The 26722-nt window shown below is 40.0% G+C and overlaps 2 protein-coding genes across 10 annotated transcripts in view; one reads left to right on the top strand and one right to left on the bottom strand.

The window, feature by feature from the left end:
* eif5b (eukaryotic translation initiation factor 5B) overlaps positions 1–4916 on the bottom strand; it is a 127080-nt gene extending 122164 nt beyond the window's left edge. For 2 of the 3 annotated variants that reach the window (XM_069890995.1, XM_069890997.1), the window contains exon 1: positions 4774–4913. In XM_069890995.1, the coding sequence (XP_069747096.1) occupies positions 4774–4808 (35 nt within the window). In that variant the 5' untranslated portion in view covers positions 4809–4913. Of the gene's footprint in view, positions 1–4773 lie in introns of all 3 variants that reach the window. The other variant, XM_069890998.1, reaches the window with a different exon arrangement.
* A 95-nt stretch (positions 4917–5011) lies between these two features.
* The window catches only part of txndc9 (thioredoxin domain containing 9), a 31594-nt gene continuing 9883 nt past the window's right edge, over positions 5012–26722 (top strand). For 4 of the 7 annotated variants that reach the window (XM_069891007.1, XM_069891008.1, XM_069891006.1 and 1 more), the window contains exons 1-4: positions 14519–14625; positions 21340–21561; positions 21881–21999; positions 26207–26461. In XM_069891007.1, coding sequence (XP_069747108.1) covers positions 21373–21561; positions 21881–21999; positions 26207–26461 — 563 coding nt within the window. In that variant the 5' untranslated portion in view covers positions 14519–14625; positions 21340–21372. Of the gene's footprint in view, positions 5271–7466; positions 7576–14518; positions 14626–14652; positions 14786–14846; positions 14866–21339; positions 21562–21880; positions 22000–26206; positions 26462–26722 lie in introns of those variants that run through there. The other 3 variants (XM_069891009.1, XM_069891010.1, XM_069891011.1) reach the window with 3 other exon arrangements.

Raw genomic sequence — 26722 nt, 5'->3', positions numbered from 1 at the left:
CATGAGGAGCAATGGGACCCTTCCAGGTGCTTTCAATGAAAATGGTTTCACATCAGGCTTAAGTTTAATGACATACGGCTTCTGTACTAGCCCAAGTCCATCACAAAGTCTTGTGTATGCCTTCCTGACCTTCTCCTGATCTACAGTGTCCAATCTGGCCACTAGCTGGAGTCTCACCAAAACTGGTCTGCTCAACACCATCACTTGTAGGTCTCTCACCATGTACACTTCTTCTGTGGTGCTCCTCTCTGTGTATGAGAATGTTTCTTTTCCCAATCCCAGGACCATCAATTTCACTCCCCCCCGGACCGTAAAGCGGTTTCTGTGTGTTCCCTAGCTTGCCATCTCTGGGTATAATTGTTTTAAACACCTGCTCAGGAATGGCTATAACATCAGCCTATGTCAATTTTGAAGGTCACTTTGCTGCCTCCTACATTAATGTCAGCCATCCAAAGCTCCTCGCCTGATCCTATTTCTCCAAGGAACAATCTGTCCACATCCTTCGCTACCTCCTTCACCATGTGGGTTGACCGACAGACCTTTCTGTCGTGTCTTCGTTTGCTGCAGTTGTGGCATTCAGCACTCCTGGTTAGGCATGGAAATGCTTGGGGCACGTCTTGTGCTCTACTTTGCTCTGCATCATTGTTTTAACTTTTTGCTGTCCTGGTGTCTGCCCTTTTCCTTTAAATTTCTGCTGTCTTCCTCTCTTAAGTTGCACTGCGTCTACTGCCAGTTTCCTTGCACACATTTCTCACAAGTCAGTTTGCTGCTGCTTTATCGCCTCTGACTGTCAAGCCATTGTGACTGCTTTCATGAGGGGGAGGTCCTTGTCACGTTGCATCTTCTCCGACAGTGACGAATCTCTTAGACCCATTGCTAGACTGTCGCGTCAAAGTTCGTCGTGCAGATCCCCATATTCGCAGTTCTCTGCCAGTGCACACAAGGCTGTAATGAACGCAGCTACTGTGTCTGCAGGCTGCTACACTCTCTTGTTATATTTTGCCCGTTCGTAAATTACTTTCTTCTTAGGCACAAATTAATAATCAAACCCTCTCCGTACTGCACTGTACTGCTGCCGCTGCACACCCGTTAAGTCTAGGCCTTGTAACACATTGTCAGCCTTGTCTCCCACGCAGTATACCTGCATATTGAACCTGGTTAGCTTCAGAGAAATAATTTAAATGACTTGCCAGTCTGAAGTCCTCAAATCTTCTTATCCACTTCTCCCACTCCTGTGGCTTTGAGAAGTCGAAGGGTTCTGGAGAATTTATTGTGAAAGTCACCATTGGAGGAGCTGCCACTCCCTACTGGGGTGCCTCTACATGTTCAGGACCATCCTCCATCTTAGCTCACCTCTTTCACTTTTATTCTTTCACAGCCTGTCCTCTCTGTGCCTCAAAGCTCCACTTCTGACACCATGTTGTGTTGGGTTCAGACACGCTCGTTATAAAAATGACCTTGAGTCCAGAGTCGTGTTTGTAGCTTGCTTTATTTTACCATACACTTAGGGAATATGTACATGCACAGGCTTTTCCCAAGCCTCTCTCCCCAAGATACAGAGGTCCCGCCCTGTGACGTTATCGGCTTGCTTGATGTCCCGCCAATAGTGTTACATCACACTGGTTACGATTACCTTGTATCCCTAGATCATCGTTCAATAACACTATCCAAGGTCTTGCCATTAATTGTGACTGCCTGCCCTGGATTAATTTCCCAAAGTGCATCACTTACAACTTATCCAAGTTAAATTCCATCTGCCATTCCCTTGTCACTTTTCCAATTACGTAGATCCTGTTTTAACCTAAGATAATCTTTTTCATTGTCTATTATACTATTAATTTTGGTGGTATACAATTCTGTAAAGTTGCTAATCATGCCACCTACATTATCATCCAAATCACTAATATATGACAAAGGGAACCCAGCACCAATCCCTGTGACACACCACTGATCATTGGTTTCAATATGAAACACAAACTTCCATCCCTACTCTTTAACTCCTACCAATGTGCCAATTTTGTATTTAAAATTCTAGCTCATCCTGGATCCCAAGTGCTCTAATGACTCAGACCAAACCACCACTCAGGATCTAGTCAACAGCCTTTCTAAAATCCACATTGGCAACATCTACTACCTTACCTTTGTTAAATGTTTTGAGCTCTTCTTCAAAAACTCAATCAAGTTCATGAAACGCATACAAAGGCATGTTAACTATTCTTTGTCAGCCCTTGCCATTTCAAAGATAAATAAATCCTGTCTCTCAGAATTCCATTCAGTAACTTTCTCACTATCGAAGCAAGGCTCACCGGACTGTAATTCCCTGTGCCTGCAACCCCTCTTGAATAAAGACATAATATTAGCCATCCTCTCATAGTACCTCATCTATAACTAACAAAGAATCAATCATTTCTGACAGGATCCCACCAATTTCTTCCCACAACATACTAGGTAACACCTGGTCAGACCGTGGAGACTTCATGTTTATCAACCTTTATGTTCTTCAAGAATACAAACTCCTCTTTCACAGAACTGATACGTTTCAGGATATCATTGTTATTTCCCCTGAACTCAATAGCTGCCTTGTCCTTGTCTACAATAAATGCAGACAAGAAGCCAATCTCCCATGGCTCCACAATAGATAAACACAGTGCTCATCTCTGTTGCTACCCTTTTGCTCTTAATATACTTAGAGCATCTTTATCTACCAGGGATATCTCATATCCTCTTTCTAATTTCCTTCTTAACTGTACTCCTACATGCTGTCAATTTTTTAATCCATTGATGCACGGCTGCTCTGGCATGTCTTGCCAATCCCCAGTAGTTCATAAACTAAATCACGACAGACACCAGAACTCACAAAGATCACGAGCAACAACAAAAAAACTACAAGAGAATTCAGCAGGTCAGGTACCATCAATGGAGAGGAATGAACAGTCCTTATTTTGGTTCGCAATCTAGCCTCAGGATAGGAAGCAGAATTGTTTGCTCCATAAACTGAGTATCTTAGTAGATGATTTCAAGTGACAGACCAGTCCATTACTGTGAGTAGTTTATTGGCCAGAATTGTGGGGGATGTTGATTCACATTTGTTGATCAATAGTCCAAGCCTCTGGCTTACTAGTCTAACAACCTAACATTCTACTGAGTACAAGGTCAAGAAATCGTGTGGCAGCTGTACAAGAGTACGTAAAATTATGGAAGGGATAGATAGGATTGCCAGTTTTTTTCCCAGGATGACAATGTCAAATATCAGAGGGGAGTGAAACAAGAAAGTGTGCAGACACTGTGATTGTAGTAAATACACAAAAGTGCTGAGGAAACTCAGCAGGTCCTACAGCATCCATAAGAGGCAAAGATATATTGTATAACCATCATTTCGAGCCTGAGCCCTTCGCCAAGATATGTACATATGCACTAAAATTTTTATAGCTGCACCCGAACAGGTATGTATGTAAGACACACCAACTACAAATATATAAAATATGCCAAGACAGAAAAAAAGAGATACAAAGTGTTACAAAGTGTGCCTTCACAGAGCAAACTATCAAGACTAGAAAAAAAAGCAAGTCTCCCTTCAGAAACATATTTGTGGATCCCACTACCACCTCTTATGCCACTCCACCACCGCCTGCTAACCTCAGTATCCAGAGCCTCCTACCCAAGAGTAAACCCTAGCTAGAGGCATCCAAGCTGCATCTCCTTGAGTCCAATTCTAAACTGCCAAAGTTTACAAAGCCACCAATGTCGCTTGGGAGCCCTGCTCACCATTAGCACCTTTCAAACCCCTAGACCCAATACCCAACTCCCAGAGACCTGTTGCCAGCAGCTTGTTGGCCTGGTGTTAGGCCTTTGGCCACCATGTCCCAATCTGGAGCATGATCCTCTACAGTGGTTTCCTACTTTGCAGGGCTTGTTCTCCAAGGTTTCTCCTTCCTCCACCAATCTGGTGCTTCCTCAGATCCTGCAACCCTTGATGTCTGGGCTACCACAGGTGGGCTCTTCCATCTTTGATTCAGACTTCAAGGATATCCACAGTAAAGCTGCCGCTGACCAGGGGCCATCAAACGTCACAGCCGGGCAATACAGCGGAGTGCATAAAGGCTGTGGCCCCACTTTCTGCCACTATTTTTTTTTAACCTTTACTTTCTTACTTTCAATGTTTCAAACACCTTGACATCAAATGCACCACCTCCACCGGCAAATGTTGAAAGCCACTCAAAACAAAAATCAGATATAATCTTCCCTTTTGAAACCTTTCTTTAACCAGATGTTTATTTTCAAGTTAGAATTTATGAACCATGGCTGTAACATAACTATAATGTGGGTACGCGTACTGAACTCATTTCAAGATGTTTTCATCTTAAAAGTCATGATTGCGATGTAGACTCCATACACAAAGAAAACATTAAATAAAAAGCACAGGTTATATCTCATGGTGTATCTGTGACCCTTGATAGCCTTTGGGGGAGGAGACATCAGGTCTAAAATCATCAATGATTGGATATAGGTCGTCATTGAAAACTAAATTTTACAACCATCAAGAATCATCGGGTTCATTAAAGGGACGGCCAACTCTCGCACTTCCTCAGAAGGGAGGAACGTTAACTACAATAAGGAACACGCCACCCTGCCTCTCTCCTGCCCGCAGCTCCTGCGTCACCTCGGCGATGGGAATCGGGGCTTGTCCGTACTCCAGCACCCAGGCAACGGCCTACACGATCCGCTCTCTACCCGACTTCGAATAAATAGGGCTATTGCCGTCTGAGCACTCACTTGTCCTCGCTCCTATTTTTCTGCTTCTTCCCCATCTTTTCCGCAGTTTTCTCACTCTGTCACTTTTTAAAAGCCTCTGTCGGACATATGGTCGCTGCGGGCTTTCGCGCATGCGCAGCACGTGTTGACGCACACCCAGGCGCTGGGCTCTGATTGGTCCTCCACTCTTCGGGTCAAGGGGTCAGTGCTTCAGGCGGAGGATGTCGAGTGTGACTTCGTGGGCTGGGATGGACCCTTCGTTCTTTCATTTAGGCTGATTGCTTAAAAATTAAAATACATCCCCTCACAGTAGTATGAATAACAATGTGAGGAAGAAGATGTATGGTGTGGTTTTTTTGGGGGGAGCAAAAAAAAAAATTCCTGTTGTCGAGTCCCAAAGCGAAATGCCGACCATCTCTTTGCCTCTTGAGATCTTCCACCAGCAGGTTTTTTTTTGCTCCAGATTCCAGTCTCTGCCGTCTCTAGCCTTTCCACATTTCATAATCGCCTTCCATTAGGTAAGAGGCAATCTCTATCTGAACGAGTTAAGTCCACCTTTCCCAACCAAGCAACATAAACTTCACAGGTCAAGAAATACCAGTAAGATTCTCTCATTCCCTAAATCTCATTTCAGTTGGTGGTTTACTTATCCTATTGAAAGCTTAATATTAAATATGTGCATTTATTGATTCGTTCATCTATTCTGTAATCTTATATTTAAGCATTTGAATATCTTAAGAATCGATTTTTTTAACCCTTCAGGTATTAAATGATCATTTATTGAACATGCTTAATTGTCCTTAAGAGCTGCTTGAATTCTAGTGGTGATAGTCTTGAATGTGGATTTTATTAACAATCTGTGATAGTGAAGAAATTATAAATAAAAAAAATTCTGTGCATTGAGGTGGAAATATGGGTTATGCTATTGGTAAAGTATTACTGTTGTGTCTTTTTGCTGTATAATGCAGGCTTCAATTATACCTCCAAACTAAACATTGGCTTTGGCATACTATGAGTTTAACCACTGAACCTGGATCTTCAGTATTCGTGCATTTAGAGAGATGATATAACCATATACAGCACAGAACAGGCCAGTTTGGCCCTACTAATCCATGCCGGAACAAATTCCCACCCTCCTAGTCCCACTGACCAGCACCTGGTCCATATCCCTCCAATCCTCTCCCCTCCATGTAATTATCCAGTCTTTCCTTAAATGTAAATAACGTTCCTGCTTCAACCACCTCCGCCGGAAGCTTATTCCACATCCCAACCACCCTTTGCATGAAGAAATTTCCTTTCATGTTCCCCTTATAATTTTCCCCTTTCAATCTCAAACCATGGCCTCTGGTTTGAATATCCCCCAGTCTTAATTGAAAAACCCTATCCACGTTGACTCTCTCTGTCCCTTTTAAAATCTTGAACACCTCCATCAAATCCCCCCTCAATCTTCTACGGTCCAGAGAAAAAAGTCCCAGGCTGCTCAACCTTTCTCTGTAACTCAAACCCTGACATCCTGTCAACATTCTCATGAACCTTCTCTGAACTCTCTCTATTTTGTTTATATCCTTCCTATAATTTGGTGACCAAAACTGCACACAGTATTCCAAATTTGGCCTCACCAATGCTTTGTACAATTTCATCATAACATCCCAACTCTTGAATTCAATTCTCCGATTTATGAAGGCCAACATTCCAAATGCCTTCTTCACCACTCTATCTACCTAAGTATCAACTTTGAGGGTACTGTTTACCATAACTCTTAAATCCCTTTGATGCTCTGCACTCAATTGTCTACCATTCAATGTATATGACCCATTTAGATTTGCCTTTCCAAAATGCAACACTTCACACCTATCCGCATTAAATTCCATCAGCCATTTCTCAGCGATCTGGCTGAATCATTGAAATTTCAGAGCTAGCAACTTCATGTTGTTACTGGTGGGATATCTGATAATGGTGAAGTCAGAAAATAATCTTAATGTCTCAATAATTATCTCAATTTTTAAGATTTATATATACACACACAATGAATATGGTTGAAGCTGGAATAATAAATGTTGACTGCTATTATTCTGATCTGCATTGCACTAGAAGAGTTTACCAAGCATTGAGCAACCCTCTTGACAATTTACTTTTTCAATTAATGTTCCTCAGTGAGGAATTTCTCTAAAAACTAAAAGTTCTGAAAATACTCAGCAGGAATTCAGGCCTGGTTTGTAGAGAGAGAAAAAAATAGAGTAATGTTTCAATAATATTTTATTACAATGACATAGGCAGCAATTGGGTAGAGGGAGTTAAAGTTTTAATCTCTGGATTACTCCCTGTGCCATGAAATAGGGGAGGTCAGAACAGAAAGAAAATGCAGGCAAGTGAGTGGCTGAGGAGATAAGGCAGGGTTTCTTGAATCATTGGAGCCTTTTCTGGGAAAAGGTTGCCCCGGAACTGGAGGGGAACCAATATTCTGTCAGGGAGGTTTGTTAATGCTATTGGACAGGAGGGGAACCAAAGTGAAGAGGAAGGGTCAGTTGGCACACAAGTCGGGACACCTGGTAGGAAGTTTGTATGGAAGGACAGGCAGACAGGACAAAATTGCAACCAGTGGGATGAGTTGCAATACACTAGGGACACTCCCAAAAATAACAAATACACAGCTAAAGCTTTTATATATAAATGCATACAGCATAAGAAATAATGTGGATGACCTTACATTACAGCTACAGATTGGCAGGTATTATGTTGTGACCATCTCAGAGTTGTGACTAAAAGATGGATGTCATTGGGGGCTGAACGTCCAAGGATACAGTGCATCAAAAGGATTGGCAGGTCAGTAGAGATGGCGGCATGAGTCTAATAGTAAGGAATAACATTAAATCATTAGAAAGAGATGAAATAGGATCAGAAGATGGAAAATTGTGCATTGTTAAGAATTTCTTATACCAAAAGTAGACGTTATTCACAATACATTATTTACAATATGAAAACTGTTCAGTCAATTCTTAGTTTCATATGCATATATTTCAATCACTGTATATTATTACTCTCATTTTTATTTACACCATTACCACTACTGTGGCATCTGTTGTCAGAATTGTTTTATCCTTTAAAATGATATAAATTTAATAAATATTCAAAAAAAGCAATGGAAGTCTCCTTCAAAAAAAAACATCTTTCTATCATGTTGCCAATGAATAATTGAAATACTACTGCTTGTGTAATTAAGAAAACTTTTTAATAATCAACATTGCATTGTTCAGCTGTCTCTGTTGCTTCCTCTTCCAGTAGCCTACAAGGCAAAGTGCCCTGACATCTTTTCTTCCACCAAACTTGAATCATTCTATTGTCTTCCCAAATTTTTTGTCACGCCCTCACAATGGCATTGTTGCTCTATCTCTGGAAACTCCTCCTGCTGTGCAATCCTTCCAAATCTGATGCAGTGAAGGACTCTTGAGTATTATTTTTAATGTACAAACTGTACAGATCAGAGTTCCTGATTATTTCACATCTTAATTATCTAGATTAGAGAGTAATCTTTACTGTCTAATCTAATTGAAGATTTAGTGGGAACAGCAACTACAGATGGGATTTTGTCCTGAAATTAGGAGGATGGCAGAACACTAAGAAATAATTTTGGAATAGAGAGACATTGATGCACAGATTCAGATTTATTGTCAGAGTACATACATGACATCACATACAACCCTGAGATTCCTTTTCCCTGCAGGTGCAGCAGAATTACCCTAATTGGTAGTATCGCAACCATAAATCACCACCACAGTTTGATAAGATGTTTAAGGTGGCATACAAGATATTTGCCTTCATTGACCAGAGCATGGAAATCAGAGCAGGGAGGTTATCGGATTATGATACAAAACATTGGTCAGGTTGCTACGTAAATAATGTCTGTAGGTCCAGTTGTTTTACTGCAAGAAATATGCGATTGCATTGAAACATAGTGCCATAGAATATTACAGCCATGAAATAGTCCCTTCCAGATTATGCCAAACTATTTATACTGCCTGGTCTCACTGACCTGCACTCAGTCCATATTCTCTCCATACCCATGTACCTGTCCAATTTTTTTTTTAATGTTAAAAGTGAGCCCACATTCACCACTTCATCTTGTAGCTCGTTCCACACTTCCACCAGATTCAGATTTCAGATTTAGGATTTATTGTCAGAATACATCCATGATATTATATATCACACTGAGATTCTTTTACTGTGGGTGAGGCAGAATTACCACTTATTGGTAGTGCAAAAAAAACTGTACACAGCATATACAAGTAAAGAAATAAAGAACTGTGAACAGATAACAAATGTAAATAAACTGTGCAATATAGAGAGAATTTTTTAAAAATCAGTGAAGTGCAGAGGAATCCTTAAATGAGTCCCTGATAGAGTGTGTTGTTGAGGAGTAGCAGCTGTTCCTGAACCTGTTGGCACGAGTATTGTGGTACCTGCACCTCTTTATTTGGTGATGGCAGCAGCGAGTAGCCAGTTTAGGTTAGTGAAATGTTATTTGTCTTTTATAAATCCATCCTGGCTTTCAATAATTAATTTATACCTCTCTGAGGACCTAGTAATCTTATCTAAATTATTGCTTCTGAAATCTTCCCCATGTTTGAATGTTGGCTGTCATTAGTGTCTTTGAATTGAGATAATTGCTGCATGATTATAAAATGAAATTTACAAGGAAAGTAATTTATTGAAATCAAATGTAAACTGTTATAAATAATGACATTTTTTTTTAAAATTAAGAAAGGTAAGGGAGAAAATTTTGGCACTCTCCCAATGTGAAAGAAATTATTAAATGTTATTATTATAATCTGTTTGCTTTGTATTTATTGTAATCTGAAACTTTATATTTCAAATTATTTGTTTCAATTGGTATTATAGTTCAGAAGTCAATGTTTATATGCAGAAATGACAAACTTATCTAAGATCATCTTCAACATCACAGGCCCTGAAGTTTGTTCTTGTTTGTAGATTCTGTGTATACTTTTAGTTATCTATTTTCTTTCAAAGCTTGTTCATTCGGTATTTACTGATTTGAGAATCAGATGACAGGGAACAAGAGGTGGTTTGTTCCACAATAATGCAAAATATAACACTGCAGATACTGGAATTCTGAAATAAAAACAGTAAATGTAAGAAATACTCAGCAAGTCAGGTGGTCTTTGAAGAGAGAAGAGTTCATAAATTGTCACAAGACCTGTTGTTGATTAAAAGGTGGAGACATCTAATTACTGATGCTGATATGGTTATGTTTGCAGCAGGAAAAAGGAAAGAGAGAGAGAAAAAAAATGTGTTCTCATTCAGATGGGAGCACAGTAGAGAGACTAGGCCTAGCAAAGGTCACTTCCAAGAGCAAATTTAAGAACCACATTTCTATAAGAAAATTGCAAGTCAGCGGGAGAATACCCATCCTACCTCACTAAGGGCATTGAGGACTAAGGACTTTATTTCTACTCAGGATCATGGAATTCTAGGATCTTTTGTGGAAAAAAAAATGTGATTTGGTGCTTTATTTACTGGCAGCATGCATTTGATTTTTAAAAATTTATTATTTATGGTATGTGAGCATTGTTAGCTGTGCCAGCATTTACTTCTCATCCCCAATGGCCAACACTCATTGTTTTGCAAGGCCATTTCAGAAGACTGTTAAGATTCATCCCATTTTCATTTATCATCCATGCAAAATAGGATGGCAGATTTCGTTTTTGAAAGAAATTAGTGAATGGACGAGTCTTTTTGTGATAATCTGGTTGCTACATGAGCACAAGAAACTAATAATAGCTTTTCAATTTTGATTTATCTATTTCTACTTGTATTATTCCATGTAGGGCACTCGGGATATGTGATCATTTAAAACCTTATCAAAGTCCAGCTTTGACATCGTTTGCAATGAGAAGCTCCCGTGCACACGAGGCCCCACACAATGTGAAACAGTTTTCATTAGCAAGAGCTAAAGATAACACCAACTGGTTGGATGCCACAAAATCCTTCAAATGAGATCTTACCTTCAATGTTCAGCAGGCAACCCACTCTGATCATCCTCCTAAGTGATTACCCCAATTATCTCCCCTTCTCACCCCCAGTCACCTCTCAGGCTACCCACCAACCTCACACTCCATGCAGTGCTGATTATGTTTGTAAAACACCCTCACCACCCACTCCCCGATCTTCACACCACAACTGCCCCTCATCCCAGTTCAGAATCAGAATTTAATGTTATGAAATTCATTGTTTTGCGGCAGCATCACAGGTGCAAAATTGCTACAAATTACACTTTAAAAAATAAGGTTATTAATGGTTCATTGACCATTCAGAAATTGGATGGCAGAGGGGAAGAAACTGTTTATGTACCATTGGGTGTTCGTCTTCAGGCTCTAGTACCTCCTTCCTGATGGTAGCAGTGAGAAGAGGGCATGGCCTGTGTCCTTGAGGATAGAGGGTGCTTTCTTGAAATACTACCTCTTGCAGTTGTCCTTAATAGAGTGAAGACTGATGCCCATGATATCACTGGCTGAGTTCTTTTTCTGTCCTGTGCATTGGCACCTCCATATCAGACAGTGATGCAGCCAGTCAGAATACTCTCCATGGTACATCTGTAGAAATTCACAAAAGTCTTTGGTGACATACCAAATCCACTCAAACTCCTCACAATGCTGGCAAGTCTTCTTCATGATTGCATCGACATGAGGCCCCAGGATAGATCTTCAGAGATGTTAACACTCAGGAATTTAAAGTTCTTAACCCTTTCGACTGCTGACCCCATGATGAGAACTGGTTTATGTTCTATTGATTTCTCTCTCCTGAAGTCCACAATGAGTTTCGCTAACATTCAGTGTGAAGTTGTTATGACACCACTCAATCAATTCATCTATCTCACTCCTGTACGCTTCCTCATTGCCCTCTATGATTCTGCTGATGACCATAGTATCATCGGCAAATTTGTAAATGGCATTTGAATTGTACCTAGCCACACAGTCATGGGTGTAGAGTAGTGACTAAGCACACATCCTTGAGATGCACCTATGTTGATTGTCAATGAGGAAGTGATGTTGTTTCCGATTTTTACTGACTGTGGTCTTCCGATGAGGATGTCAAAGAACCAGTTTCAAAGTTTCCATTTACCCCAAATGGCAATCCTCATCCAATCACATCTCCAACTGTCTCCTACCCCACACATCTATCTCCACCTTCCCATCATCTCCACAGCACTCTAACACCCATTCTCCCCAACCCTGATGCCTCTGAGATCCTCTACTCACTCCCAAGTCTATAGCACAATACATTTACAACAAGGTGTAAATTGAGCACAATGTGGTAATGTTATTTCCCCCAATAAATGCCAAATAAGAGTAAGATAATGAATACACCAGCACATATAAGCATTAACACTAAAAATACATGGATATATCTTTCTGAAAGCTGACAAAATTAACTTCTCTCACAGGTCTCAGTGCAGGTAAAACCTTTTGTACATTTGCATATATGCAACATCTGCTCTCTTGTGCAGTGTAGTGCTGAACAGCAGCCTGAGAGAGCCCTGTCCATTGCCGGTTATTGCTCACTTCATGCATGTTACAATTTTTCAGTTTTAATGTTCAGCCTTTCCTGCAGTAAGGCCTCAATTGAGATTGTGTGTCTGTAATATTATTTATTTTATTTTATTCTCCTTGGAAGAAGATTCATGAGTATTTTGAGAAGTGGAGTCAGCATGGGTTACTGAGAGGCAGGTTGTGCCTGTAATGTGTGTCAAAAGAACCAAAGACTTGTTGATCCAAACCAAGACTTTTATTAACTAAAAGACTGGAGCATATCACAAGTAGGTCGACCAGTCCAGAATGACTTGGTCTGGCTAGGAGCAATCCTTTAAGACCTGCCAGTAGGTGTGGCTACACTCTCAGCCAATCACAATCATCCTACACTACCATCTGTACACATGTACATATGCACATTGGTGATTGAATCTGTACTATCACAGTGCCTCATAAGCCTATTGAGTTTTTTGAGGAGTAATAAAGTAAATTGACATCAGTAGAGCAGTGGGATGTAGTGCAAGGCATTGGACAAGGTAGGTTCATCGAGAAAGAAATGAGGCATGGGATCCATGGAAATATGGTTGCATGGATTCAGAATTAGCTGGCCCACAGAAGGAAGGTGATAATAGATGGAAAGTATTTGGACTGGAAGTTGGTTCCACATGGATCTGTTCTGAGACCCTTGCTCACTGATTTAAAAAAAAATAACTTGGATGAGCAAGTGGAGGGTTGGGTTAGAAGCCTGCAGATGATATATTGGAACCGTTGTGGAAAGTGTAGAAGGTTGTTGTAGATTACAATGGAATATTGACAGGATGCAGAATTCGGCAGATGGAGTTCAATCTGCATAAATGTGAAGTGATTTACTTTGAAAGGTCGAACTTGAAGACGGTGTATATGATTAATGACAGATTATGTTATATTTTATATAGTATATAGATATGTTTTAAAGGAGATAAATTGTGGCAGTTTTTTTAGTTAGGTCACACATAAACACTTCAAAACAGATCTCATTTAAAATGTCAGAGCTCTGCTCAAGCCAGACAGTTCAGGCTCTGGGTGCCCTTGCAAAAACTTTGAAGAATGCCAATAAGGACCTCGCAAGTAGATGTTAATTGGACATGCTGTGGAGTAATGGATTATTGTTTTGGAAAGCAACAAATGAACCGAACTTGGAAGATTAGGTCCGGAGCCACAGTCTGAGTGTAATTGGCTGTTCTAAGAGAGTCTTGTGGTTTTATCTGGGTGAGAGACAGAGAGAGAATTCAGTTCTACAGTTCAGCAGCAGCAACTGGGACTGGAACATGATAAGCTTGTAGAAAAAAACCCATTTTGCAGATGGATGGTCAAAGCCTTTGTGGTCCATACAAGAGGAGATGCCTGGCTGTATAATGTTGCACTTGAAATAAGGGAAACAGAAAAGGAAATCTGTGATGACCGGAAAAGAAAGAAGTTATCATCTGGAAAGCCCTGATGGGGCAAGTTTCTTCGGCAAGACACTGAAGTGGCTGATCAGAATGAATCAGTTGTGGGTGTCCAATGAGCAACAAATCTCTCTGAAAACCGACACGAACCTTCCTGAGTAACCATTTACCTTTCAAGAACTTTATAAACGTTAAATTCTGTGCACAGTATAAGAATTGCCTGCATCCAGTGAACTTGGAGGAATGAGAAGTGAGATTGGACTGTGAAACAAAGAATTTTTCTGAACTTACACACACATTACATACACGAGCGCTTAGAATTAGAAGGGGGTTGAGTTAATAGTCGTGTTAAAGTTTGATCCTGTTTTCATGTTTAAAGAAAATTAAAAGTAACTTTTGTTTAAGTTTAAGTCTTGGTGAATTTCTATTTGCTGCTTTCTATAGATACATGAAAAATAGATCGTTATGGGCTGTGAAAGGGGGAAGGGTTAGATTAATGGTGGAGTAGTCATCTACAGTGATGTGCTAATATCACATTTTCATATCAAAGGGCAGCATTTCATATTGGTTGCCAGATGTTGGCGTTGAAAGTGATTAACATTATGTAAAGGGAGATCTTGCAATTTTGGGAAAGTTCGATCTTTCGACAACTGGGTCGATCACGTTAATTAAAATACTCCGGTGGCGACAACCACACGAAGAACCTAAGATGAGACGAGGCGAGCGTATCACGACTTCCCGCGCAGCGGCGTCATGACGCACTTCGCTCCCTCGCTACCATTGGACAGCTGTTGCCAGGGGAGCAGCAGCAGTGACCTTTAACCCGGTGGCAGGCGACGCTGAAGTCGCCAGTGTGGAGTAAAGCTGCGTCAGCGGGAGAGCCGACGAGGACGAGTGTGGTGGTCAGTGTGGTTGCGTGTAGAGAGTGACCCGAGCGATTATGTTTGTGGCCGAATTCTGTGCTGATCTGATGTGTTTTGAAATATGGTCATATGGGAGGGTGAAGGCGCACCAAACAGCGAAGACTGGAGACTGGGCCTGAGGTGTCGGTAATGTCGGACGGCAAGTGTTCGCCAGAATCTGGTTTATTGTCATGGACATGTCACAAAATTTGTTTTGTGGCAGCACTATCGTGATTAACGGTACAAAATTGCTATAGATTATTGTTCCACAGATACAAGATTTAAACAATAAATAATTAGTGCAAAAAATTTGAAAATAGGTGGGTTCATTGTCCGTTCAGAAATCTGATGTCAGAGGGGAAGCTAGGTGTTGGTCTTCAGGTTCCTATACCTCCTTCCTGATGGCAGCAGTAGTAAGAAAAGGGCAACCTCCTTGATGATAGGCTGATTTCTTGAAACACTGTCTCTTAAAAATGACCTTAATGAAATGAAGACTAATGCCCTTTTCTTGTCCTGTGGATTGGCACCTCCATGCCAGACTGTCGTGTTGAGAAGAGTATCAGGTTAGGTGGGTTCACAGAGACATGAGACTGGACAGAAGTGTTACAATCAGACGTAACTTATTAACACACAGGAAACAAATGGGAGAAGGCTTGTCACTTAAGCGATGATATAGACATTCACCTTGGACTTCAGTTGGATTCTGACAATGGTAAACCTATACTCAAACCGCTCACACTCTACGAACAGGGACTCTTTTTCGCTCTCTCTCTCTCTCTAACACACACACGCCTTGGTTTCCTTACTGATAGGTTGTGGCTCTCTGCAAGTATTGATCTATTGCAGTACTACAGCTCATCTTCAGTGTCGTGTGCATAGAGCATTGTCTAGGGTTTGAACCACGAGGGAGAGAGAAAGAATGTGCTGTGTCTTGTATTCAGTACTAATCTGTGTTTCTAGCTAATTATGAGCCTAGGTGATTTAAATTAGTCAACGGCAAGGTGTGCACTAACGGGTGGCCAGAGTCCAACCCTGGTTGACAGGTAATATGACTTCTAAATAAGTTTCAGATTGGGAGGACACATTCCAGGCAGGCAGGGAAGCCACATTTCCTCGATACGTAACACAAGCGGTGAGGCAGTCAGAATAGTCTCCATGGTACAGCTGGAGAAATTTGCAAGAGTTTTTGGTGATGTACTAAATCTCATCAAACTAGTGAAATATAGCTGCTAGTGAGCCTTCTTCATGATTGCATTGACATGATGGCTCCAGGATAGATCTTCAGAGATGATGATACCCAGGAATTTGAAGTGCTCAACCTTTTCTACTGCTGACTTCTCAATAAGGACTGATGTGTGTTCTCCTGGTTTACAATCAGTTCCCTAGTTTTGCTAACATTGATTGCAAGATTGTTGTGACACCACTCAACTAGCTGATCTATCTCACTCCTGGATGCTTCTTCATTGCTGTTTGTGATTCCGCTGACATTGGTGGTGTCATTGGCAAACTTGTAGATGCCTAGCCATGCAGTCATGGGTGTAGAGAGAGTAGAGCTATGGGCTAAACATACATCTTGAGGTGTGCCTTGATTGTCAGTGAGGTGATGTTGTTAACAATTCACACTGACTGGTCCAGTTGCAGAGCGAGGTGCATTTTGGGCCTCGCATTTTCAGACCAGTCAGCTTTTTTTGTTAATGCATTTCCATGCGACATAAACCTGAGGCTCATTTTCAGAATTTTTGATCTATTTTTATGCCTCCCTCTGCTCTTTTCAATTTTTCCATTGATTTGTGAAAGCCTCACCCACTTTGGCCTGAATTTGTCAAACTCCTTTACTGAAGATCAACTGTGACATAAACCTGAATAAAAGGTTTATTTGGTAAATTTACCTTTGTTGTGGAGTCTGAATGGCAAGTTGGTGTCTCTTCATTTATCATTTTTCAGAGTTGCCTCTTTCTGAAATTATTTGCATCATGGTTCATACCTTGTACTCTCCAAACTGTATATATTCATTGTTTTGGGGGCTATTCTTAATACCTGTACACACAATTGAATTGAAATGTTTATTGTCATATTTACTGAGATACAATAAAAAAAAGTTTTGTGTGCCATACAGGCAACTCACAAAATTTCTATGCACTAAGTGCATTTCCTTCAGTCATTACTTTTGTTTTTAAACATTCCTCATCCAGTCTCTGGCCAGCTGGATTTGTGACATCTCTGACACCTGTATCACTTTAATGTTTCTAGGCTCTTGCAGTCTCATTTTTCTTATAAATATTGGGTTTCTGTATACCTCTATTTCCCAGCAGAGATGCCAGAGTACCCTTGATTCTTCCTTGAAAAGAAGTCAAACCAGTCCCCTCTAAATATTTCTTGCTGCCTGGCTAATCTTGCTTAATCACTTATTTCCACAATAAAAGTTGTTGCCATGTGAACCTGCATGAATCCAGTCCTGTCTCTGTGTATGGACATTTTGTTTCAGTCCACTGCTCTTTCTTCTTGGTATTGATGCTATTTGTACTGAGTCCGACATTCAACCCAAATGTAAAATTTCATAATTGTTGCCAATTCCTAACCAACACTCACTTTCACATGGTCTATGGCCAACTCTTCTTTCCTGAGCTCAGTATGTGCCCACTGACTCCAGTGGCTACTTTTATCATGTCTCCTGTTGTACAGGCTCTATCATTCTCTCAGTCGCCCCAATGTTGCTGTATTTATTTGGATAATGTCACATTAATACTGATAATTCCAATGTGTTGACTGACCTTGCTCTTCAGTCATGCATCTCCCTCCACCATATTTGATAGGTCCCTTGTGACCATTTCTTCTCTGCACTTCTGATTTAACCCAGTTTTTCTCCATCCCAAAAGTAGGACAGGGTCCCTCGTGTCTTTGTCTTGCACCCACTCTACATTCATAAACTTCACTGATTATTGACAGCTCCATTATGGCAACACTACCAGATGCCATTGATTCCACTTAACCCATTGCATTTCGAAGGGATCTTTGACTCCATTATAAGAAAATAGAAGCAGGCTATGTCTAATAAAGTTGGAACTTGCACCCCCCCATTCCACACACCTGCTCATCATTCAAGTGATCGTGGCTGATATCAGAATTTACGGTCAGTGACTTATCACAAAATTTTTGCAGCAGCATCTCAGTGCAAACATTTGTATTAACTAGTTTACAAAATAAATAAAAATAGTGCAAAAGAAAGTCAGAGTAAGGCAGTGTCTGTGGTTCATTGTTAATTCAGGAATTTGATGGCAGAGGGGAACCAGCTGTATTTGTGTTGCTGAGTGCTCGTCTTCAGGTACCTTCTTACTGATTGTAGCAGAGTGAAGAGTGGTGGGGGCTCTTGAGGATAGAGGCTGGTTTCTTAAGACGTTGCCTCATGGAGATGTCCTCGATGGAATAAAGTCAGGTGCCCATGATGTCGCAGGCCGAATTTAGAAAAAAAAACTTTTTGGAGTTGTTCCATGTGCTGAGAGTTGGCACCTCCATACCAGACAGTGATGCAGCCGGCCAGTATTCTGTCCATGGTATACCTGTAGAAGTTTTTGAGAGTCTTTTGTAACATACCAAATCTCCTCAAACTCTTCACATGAAGGCGAACCTTCATGATTGCATCCACACGGAGGCTCCAGGATAGATCCTCAGAGATGATAATACCCAAGAATTTGAAGTTCTTGACCCCACTGCTGACCCATGATGTGATCTCTGTGGCATGTACTTTCAATCAACATCCAACTAATAAATGTTACAATGGGAACATGGATGGACTTGAGTCTGCATCCGTCATTCTTATCCAAATTTATTTTGTGCCATTCCAGAGAAATGAGTAGAATTAGTACAGAACCAACTAGGTTAGGGGGTATGAATTAATAATAGTTGCAAATTCAAAGTCACACTAATGTGCCCCAGTATATTAAAAAGCATAACTTTTGAAAAAAGTACCTCAGTCCATTTAAAATGATGTATTTCTATGTGTCTGTAATTGCAGAATAATTTTTGATTCCATAGAACTATCATATTGCAAAAGATCAAGCTGTAATACAGAAAATAAATATTCAATAATAAATAATATGCAAAGGTAGAGTCCTTAAATTGATTGCTTCATTAGGGAAGAAATGGGAAATGATGAGGGAAAGAGGTAACTAATTTCATGAATGCTCTTAAAGGGCAAGAGGTTGTTCAGAGGAGCCCATTGTCCATACAAATCTCTTAAAATTAACGTTGGTGGAACAAACGATTAAGGTGAGAAATAGCGTGTGGCCTTTTGTGGCAACAGGATTGTTTTCCTCCAATTACATACAGATTTGCTGAAATCACATCTGAAATATTGTATTGAGTCTGGTTTCCCTACATGAGGAAGGACATGCTTGTGATGGAGAGACTGCAAAAAAGATACACCAGTTTGATTCTTAGTATGGTGGCTTTGTCATCCGAGGAAGCATGAAGCAGACTGGCTCTCTGGTTTTGAAGAGTGAAAGATACTCTCACTGAAATGTACACATTTCTTCCACAGTTTGACAGTGTTGATGCAGAGCTGATATTTTCTTTGGCTATGGGGTCTAGAATCAAAGGTTACAGTTTCAAAATAGGAGTTCAGCCTTTCAAGACAAAGTGAGAAAAAAGTTTGTTTATTATCATCCAATTTTGTACAAGTACAACTCGACATAATTGCTTTCTCCGGTTCTCAATGTAAGAACATGCAAACATACATCCAGACATAACACAAGTACAACCAATAATACATATACAGTACATATATACATATGTAAAGATAAATAAGTATTGTTTAATAAATACTGGAATAGTCGAATTTTGTGGACCAATTTGTTGGGGAAAATGTAGGGGGTCGACTATTACATGCATACTACTTTGACCACACTAAGTACCTGCGTCAGTCGAGGCATCTGGAGCTCGGATGGGTGGCTGGCCAGCCAGGACTGGGTGGTACCAGTAAGTGCATTGGATGGATGTGGGTGGGTGGGTGACAAGTCCATGTTGAGGGGGTAGTCGGAAGCTCGGATGGGCAGCTGCTTGAGATGAGAGTCCACAGTTGGGGGGCGGGGAGCGGGGGGGGGTGGGAGGGTCGGGAGCTCCAATAGGCCAGGAGTTGAGGTGGATGGGCGGCCAGGGCCTAGGCAAGAGTCATAAGTCTGGGCGTCGGGATAAAAAATAGGAGAGGTCAACCTTAACGTGGTATCGACTATTACATACATATTTGCAGTAGTAGAGTCTTGGAGTGTCTATATGAGCATCAGCATCACTGATGGCAGGTGAACCAACTCTGCGTGTTATGTTCATGATAGCAGAGCAGCCAAGTCAGGATGACAGTGCTGGGGTCTTCTTTTCTGCTGGCTGGGTCAGGTAGGCATGCGCGTGGGGTAACGTCATGACGTAGTTTCTGGCGCGAGGGTGGGACTTACTCATGGCCTTACCAGGTGCAGTGTGGGAAGTTTCAATAAACATCCGGAGTGCAAACTAGCCCAGCCCACTGGTTACTGGTCTCATTCTTCCCGACTTCTTTTAGCTACCTCTACAACAGTTCATTCAGTCGTTAGCAGTCTCACTACCCAAGGGAAGAAGCTGTTTCTCAGCCTAGTGGTTCTGGCTCTGATACTCCTGTATCTCTTTCTCAATGGGAGTAGCTCAAAGATGCTATGTTCAGGGTGGTTGGGGTCCTTAAAGATTTTGGGATACCTCTTCAAACGATGATTCTTGTAGATCACATCAATTGGTGGGGCGGGGGGGAGGGCGGGTACAATGCTCTATAGGAATTGTACCACACTATGATGCAACTGGCCAGGACGCTCTTGATAGACTGTTTGTAGAAAGTTGACAAAATGTGGCCTTGCTCGCCTCAGTCTTCTCGGCAAGTGCATTTGCAATTGCACTTTCCTGACACGCGAGATGCTGTGTATCTGGATACATTACATCCTAATTGGACTTGGAGGAATTTGGTGCTCTCTACTCTCTTCTCTAGCAAACTATTGATGTGTAGTGGAGGGTGGCCATCCCCGGTCCTCCTGAAGTCCAGTCATTTTTTTTTGTCTTGTCCATGATGAGACTTTAGTTATATCACGAGATTTTCCACCTCTTTGTATTTTGAATCATCATTGTTGCTGATGAGGCCAACTACTGTCATCTATAGACTTGATGACTGTGTTGGAGCTGGTTTGCATTCGTGGTCGGTAGCGTGAACCAGAGTGGGTTGAGCACGCAACCCTGAGATGTGCCAGTGCTCAGCGTGATGGTGCCTGATATTCTGCTGCTGATCTGTAAAAAACACTTCCTTATAGTGTGAATTTTCAGAAATCTCTTTCCAAGATGGGTGTGGAGGTTCACTTACTGAATATATTCAAAATAGAATTTCTGATTTTTATAAAAAAAAGGCAAAGGTTATCAGAAAGCTGAGATAATACTGACGGCAGAGAAGCCATAAATTGCTGACTGGCCTACTCTTGATATTTGATATGTACTTAATTTGAAGTTAGTATTTTTAATTGATCTAAAAGTTGTACTGCATTAATTCATGTGTAGAACATATTTAATCAGCATTATGCAGATGATCATTGGAATTTTTGATGAGGAAAATTATTCCTAATAGTTATGTATTTTTACAATTGTGATAAATTTAACCATACCATAGCAATGCCATATATATTTAATTTGTAAAAGCATATTATTTTCCTTTAGGAGTTTTGTAAGATATACTCTTGATTGGTAAGGATGGCAAGTAACCCTTCAATGGCTATGCTTAGTAAAGTCATTGAGCAGCAAATACTGCAAACATCAGAAATAGTGGAACAACATCTAGATACAGAGATTGAAAAATATGAAAAAATGGATGGAGATGAATTGGAGAAACTCCGAGAAAGAAGGCTTGAATCATTGAAAAAAGCACAACATCAGAAACAGGTGGAAATTTTCACAAATTATTTTGATTTTTTTTTGTACTAAGAGGAACTGTTTATTTCACTTTTGCAATAATTAATGCTAAAAAAATTTATAAATTTTACTAATAGTGTTAATAGTATAAAGAAGGAACTATTAAGTAAAATTTGTTCAAGGTAAGTATAATTCATTTTCATAACAGTAAATATTGATTTAAGTACAATTAATTTTTTTTATAGTAAATGGATCACGAGAACAGTCTGTTAAAATTGACTTATTTAAAACTGGTATGATTTTTTATATAGGTAACATTTTTTTTCTAATGCCTTCAATTTGTTTGCAGGAATGGCTTTCAAAGGGCCATGGTGAATATAAAGAAATTCCCAGTGAAAGAGATTTTTTCCAAGAAGTTAAGGAGAGTAAAAATGTGGTTTGCCACTTTTATAGAGATACTACATTTAGGTGAGGATTTAACTTTTCTATCAGAAAATATCAAAGCGGGTGATGTTTGTTGAACTTGGAGAAACAGAGTAATTATAAATCTAATTTAGAGACCATGACTTGTATTTCATTGCATGTATTAAATATATGAAATCCAAATTAAAAAACAATACAACCTTATTTTTCCTCAAAAAACTGAATAACTGTTTCAAGCCCAGAGGACCCCAAAACCCAGCAGCAATAGATATTCACCAAAACAAATGGTTACTTAAACAAAAGTTGCTTTTAACTATCTTTAAACATGAAAACGGAATCACACTTTAACATCACTATTGACTTAACTAACCTAACTTAACCCCCTTCTAATTCCAAGCACATGTGTATGTAATGTGTGTGTAAGTTAAGAAAAGTTCTTTAGTTCACAGTCCAAACTCACTTCTCATTCCTCCAAGTTCACTGGTTGCAGGCAATTCTTATACTGTGCACAGTAACATTTATAAAGTTCACCAGGGTTTGGTGCTTGAAAGATAAATGGTTACCGCTCAGGAAGGTTCTTGTTGGTTTTCAGAGAGAGATTTGTTGTTCCAGGACATCCACAACTGATGAAATTCCATCAGCCACTTCAGTGTCTTGCTGACAAAACTTGCCCCTTCAGGGTTCTCCATATAACTTCTTTCTTTCAGGTGACCACAGAGTTCCTTTTTGTTTCTTTTATTCCAAGTGAAACATTAGACAGCCAGTCCTCTCCTCTTGCATAAATCACAAGGGTTTTGACCAGGCCATCTTCCAAATGGGGCCTTCCAAAAGCTTGCCAGCTTGTCCTGTTGCAGTCCCAGTTGCTTCTGCTGGCTGTAACACTATAAAAATCTCTATGTCTCCCTCTCTCTCAAAGAGAAAGCCTGTTTGAATCTCTCTGCTTGCAAAACCACCTGAACCTCTTAGAACAACTCCAGATAATCTGTGGCTCCATTAGTGAAGTCTCTTGAGCACTCTCCAAAGCTTTTGCAAAAGCTGTGGAGCCGATATGTCTAGCATTAGCAGAGCTCCAGTATTTCAAATAAGATCTGTTTTTAAAGTGTTTGTATGTAACCTATTCTAACAAACCTTTCCCAAATTATCTCCCAAAAACATATCTATATACTGTCACATAACTATACTTTATTTTTCATCTACCTTTATAAATTTGCTGATTCTACACCAGACAATCAAAATTTGTGCACAAAGCAGAAACAATTTTTTGTTGCCTTTTGCTGTATTGTAATGTAGTTGGTATAGTACACCTAATCTTTTAACTCCTGATTATAACCATATAACCACTTACATCACAGAACAGGCCAGTTCGGCCCTACTAGTCCATGCCGTAACAAATTCCCATCCTCCTATTCCCACTGACCAGCACCCGGTCCATACCCCTCCAGTCCTCTCCTCTCCATGTAACTATGCAGTCTATTCTTCTATTCTTAAATGTAACCAATGATCCCGCCTCAACCACGTCTACCGGAAGCTCATTCCACATCCTTACCACCCTTTGCGTAAAGAAATTTCCCCTCATGTTCCCCTTATAATTTTCCCCCTTCAATCTTAAACCATGCCCTCTAGTTTGAATCTCCCCCACTCTTAATTGAAAAAGCCTATCCACATTTACTCTGTCTGTCCCTTTTAAAATCTTAAACACCTCTATCAAGTCCCCCCTCAATCTTCTACGCTCCAGAGAAAAAAGCCCTTGTCTGCACAACTTTTCTCTGTAACTCAAACCTTGAAATCCTGTCAACATTCTCGTGAACCTTCTCTGTACTCTCTCTATTTTGTTTATATCTTTCCTATAATTTGGTGACCAAAAGTGTACACAGTACTCCAAATTCGGCCTCACCAATGCCTTGTACAATTTCATCATAACCTCCCTACTCTTGAATTCAATATTCCGATTTATGAAGGTCAACATTCCAAATGCCTTCTTCACCACACCATCTACCTAAGTATCAGCCTTGAGGGTACTATTTACCATCACTCCTAAATCCCTTTGTTGCTCTGCACATCTCAATAGCCTACCATTTAATGCATATGACCTATTTAGATTTGCCTTTCCAAAATGTAACACCTCATACTTATCTGTATTAAATTCAATCAGCCATTTCTCAGCCCACACCTCCAGCCTTCCTAAATCACCTTTTAATCTACGGTAATCTTCCTCACTGTCCACAACACCACCAATCTTTGTATCATCCGCAAACTTGCTTATCCAATTCTCCACCCCTACTTCCAGATTGTTAATATATATAACAAACAGTAGTGGACCCAGGACCGATCCCTGAGGAACTCCACTAGTCACCGGCCTCCAATTGGACAAACAATTTCCTACCACTACTCTCTGACACCTCCCATCCAACCATTGCTGAATCCATTTCACTACCTCCTTATTTATACTTAATGCCTCCACCTTTTTTCCTAACCTCCTGTGGGGAACTTTGTCAAAAGCTTTACTAAAGTCTAAATAAACAACATCCACAGCTTTCCCTTCATCAACCTTTTTTGTAACCCCCTCGAAAAACTCAATCAGGTTTGTCAAGCATGATCTATCCATGACAAAACCATGCTGATTACTCCCTATCAATCCCTGTACCTCCAAATATTTGTAAATACCATCCCTCAGAACACTTTCCATCAGGTTTACATTTGGACCCTTAAACAGCGGAACCACATGCGCCACCCTCCAATCCTTTGGCACTACCCCTGTGACCAGTGACATCCTAAATATCTCTGTTAATGGCCCCACTATCTGTCCACAAGCCTCCCTGAGTGTCCTTGGGAATATTTTGTCCGGTCCCGGAGATTTATCCACCTTTATCTTTTTCAACACAGCCATCACTACCTCCTCAGTTATCCTTGTATGCTTCATGACCTCCCCACTATTTTTCTTTACTTCAACTGGTTCAATATTTTTTTCCCTAGTGAATACCGAGGCAAAGAAATCATTCAAAATTTCCCCCATTTCCTCTGACTTCTCACTCAGCCTACCTTCGCTATCTACAAGGGGTCCAATTTTATCCCTCACTAATCTTTTACTTTTAATGTACCTATAGAAACCCTTTGGATTTATTTTTACTCTGTCTGCTAAAGCCTCTTCGTGTCTTTTTTTGGCCTTTCTAATTTCTTTCTTAAGATTCCTTCTACACTCCTTGTAGTCCTCCTTCAAACTCTCAGCTCCCTGCTCTTTATACCTCTTGTACACCTCCCTTTTTCTCCTAACCAAATTTCCAATATTCCTTGAAAACCAAGCCTCCCTATGACTTCCAGACTTTCCTTTGATCCTCACTGGGACATAACTACTCTGTACCCTCAAAATTTCTTTTTTGAATTATCTCAATTTTTCATTTACATCCTTACCTGAAAATATCCTGTCCCACTCAATACTCCCCAAATCCCTTCTTATTCCTTCGAAATTTGCTCTTCTCCAATCCAGAACCTCAACTTTATGGTTTCAGTTTAAAAAAAAATAACAATTCCAAATATCTGCAATCTTTAACATAGTTGAAAATATTCCTGTACAATGTATTCTTATATCTGCTGAGTACACGAAGACTAAAGAATAAGATGGCAGTTTTATTAAAAGAAAATCTATAATAATCCCTGAAGCAGCAAGAGATTGTAAAAGAATGGTTGAGCTGCAAGATCAGTTACTGCAGTACTGGAGTAACATGTGAGCAAAGTAAAAAGAAAAAGCTGTAATCATAACTCTTCAGCCTCCCCCTAAATATCTGTAGTAATTAATAACTTGCTTCCTTGTAATTAGAATGCTTCAAGGAATACGAATGAAGTAAAGGGCATCTTCGCACAAGCTCTTTACATTATTTCATTCAAATTATCCATTTTTTTAAAAAGAAATTCCTTTAACATCTGTCATTTTGGATCAAATGCATTAAAATTATTGTGGTGTTTTCACTATATAATGCTTGATTTGAGGTAGTGGCCTACTTTTGATTTTCCTTTTACTGGATTTAATAGATAAACTACACTAGTTCAATTTTCCAACTCTACTGTCATCCAACTCTGCTATCATCCTGTTATGTTCTTGCTCCCCTGTCCCTTTAGCTTTCTATTGAATCACCATTTTGCATTACTTCACATTGTGATGTGTTTTATTTCTCCCCAGTGCTAAATATTTCTGCATTTATAAATGACCAAACATGCACATCAAATTTACATTAATTGTCTTTATTCTCTTGTACAGATGCAAGATAGTAGACAAGCACTTGACTATTCTGGCTAAAAAACATATCGAAACCAAGTTCATTAAATTAAATGCAGAGAAAGCTCCTTTTCTTTCGGAAAAATTACGAATCAAAATAATCCCAACAATGGTTTTGGTAAAAGATGGGAAAACAAAAGATTACATTGTTGGATTTGACGACCTTGGTTGTACAGATAACTTCACTACGGAGACTTTGGAGTGGAGATTGGGTTGTGCTGCCATCATTGATTACAGGTGAGCTTCCTATTTTGTAATTAAGGCCCTTTTCATCTTTAGGAGATTATTTTCAAATCTTGATTGTCTTGGGTAGATTACTGTAATTCTGAATTTGTTATTTTTGAAGAAAATATTCCTGATATATTTGCACTTGCACAAGCTGTTTCTATAATTGGTTGTATAAACTCAGAATTCTGTTTTGTCAAAACTCAATCTTCCCCCACCCCTCCCCCAAACTATGCTTTTTCATTTTAATCCCTCGTCACTTTACAGCCAAAT

The sequence above is a fragment of the Narcine bancroftii genome, chromosome 7, assembly GCF_036971445.1.
Source record: "Narcine bancroftii isolate sNarBan1 chromosome 7, sNarBan1.hap1, whole genome shotgun sequence".
Taxonomy (NCBI): domain Eukaryota; kingdom Metazoa; phylum Chordata; class Chondrichthyes; order Torpediniformes; family Narcinidae; genus Narcine; species Narcine bancroftii.
The sequence above is the reverse complement of the archived record's forward strand: the minus strand, read 5'-3'. Positions and strand labels throughout refer to the sequence as shown.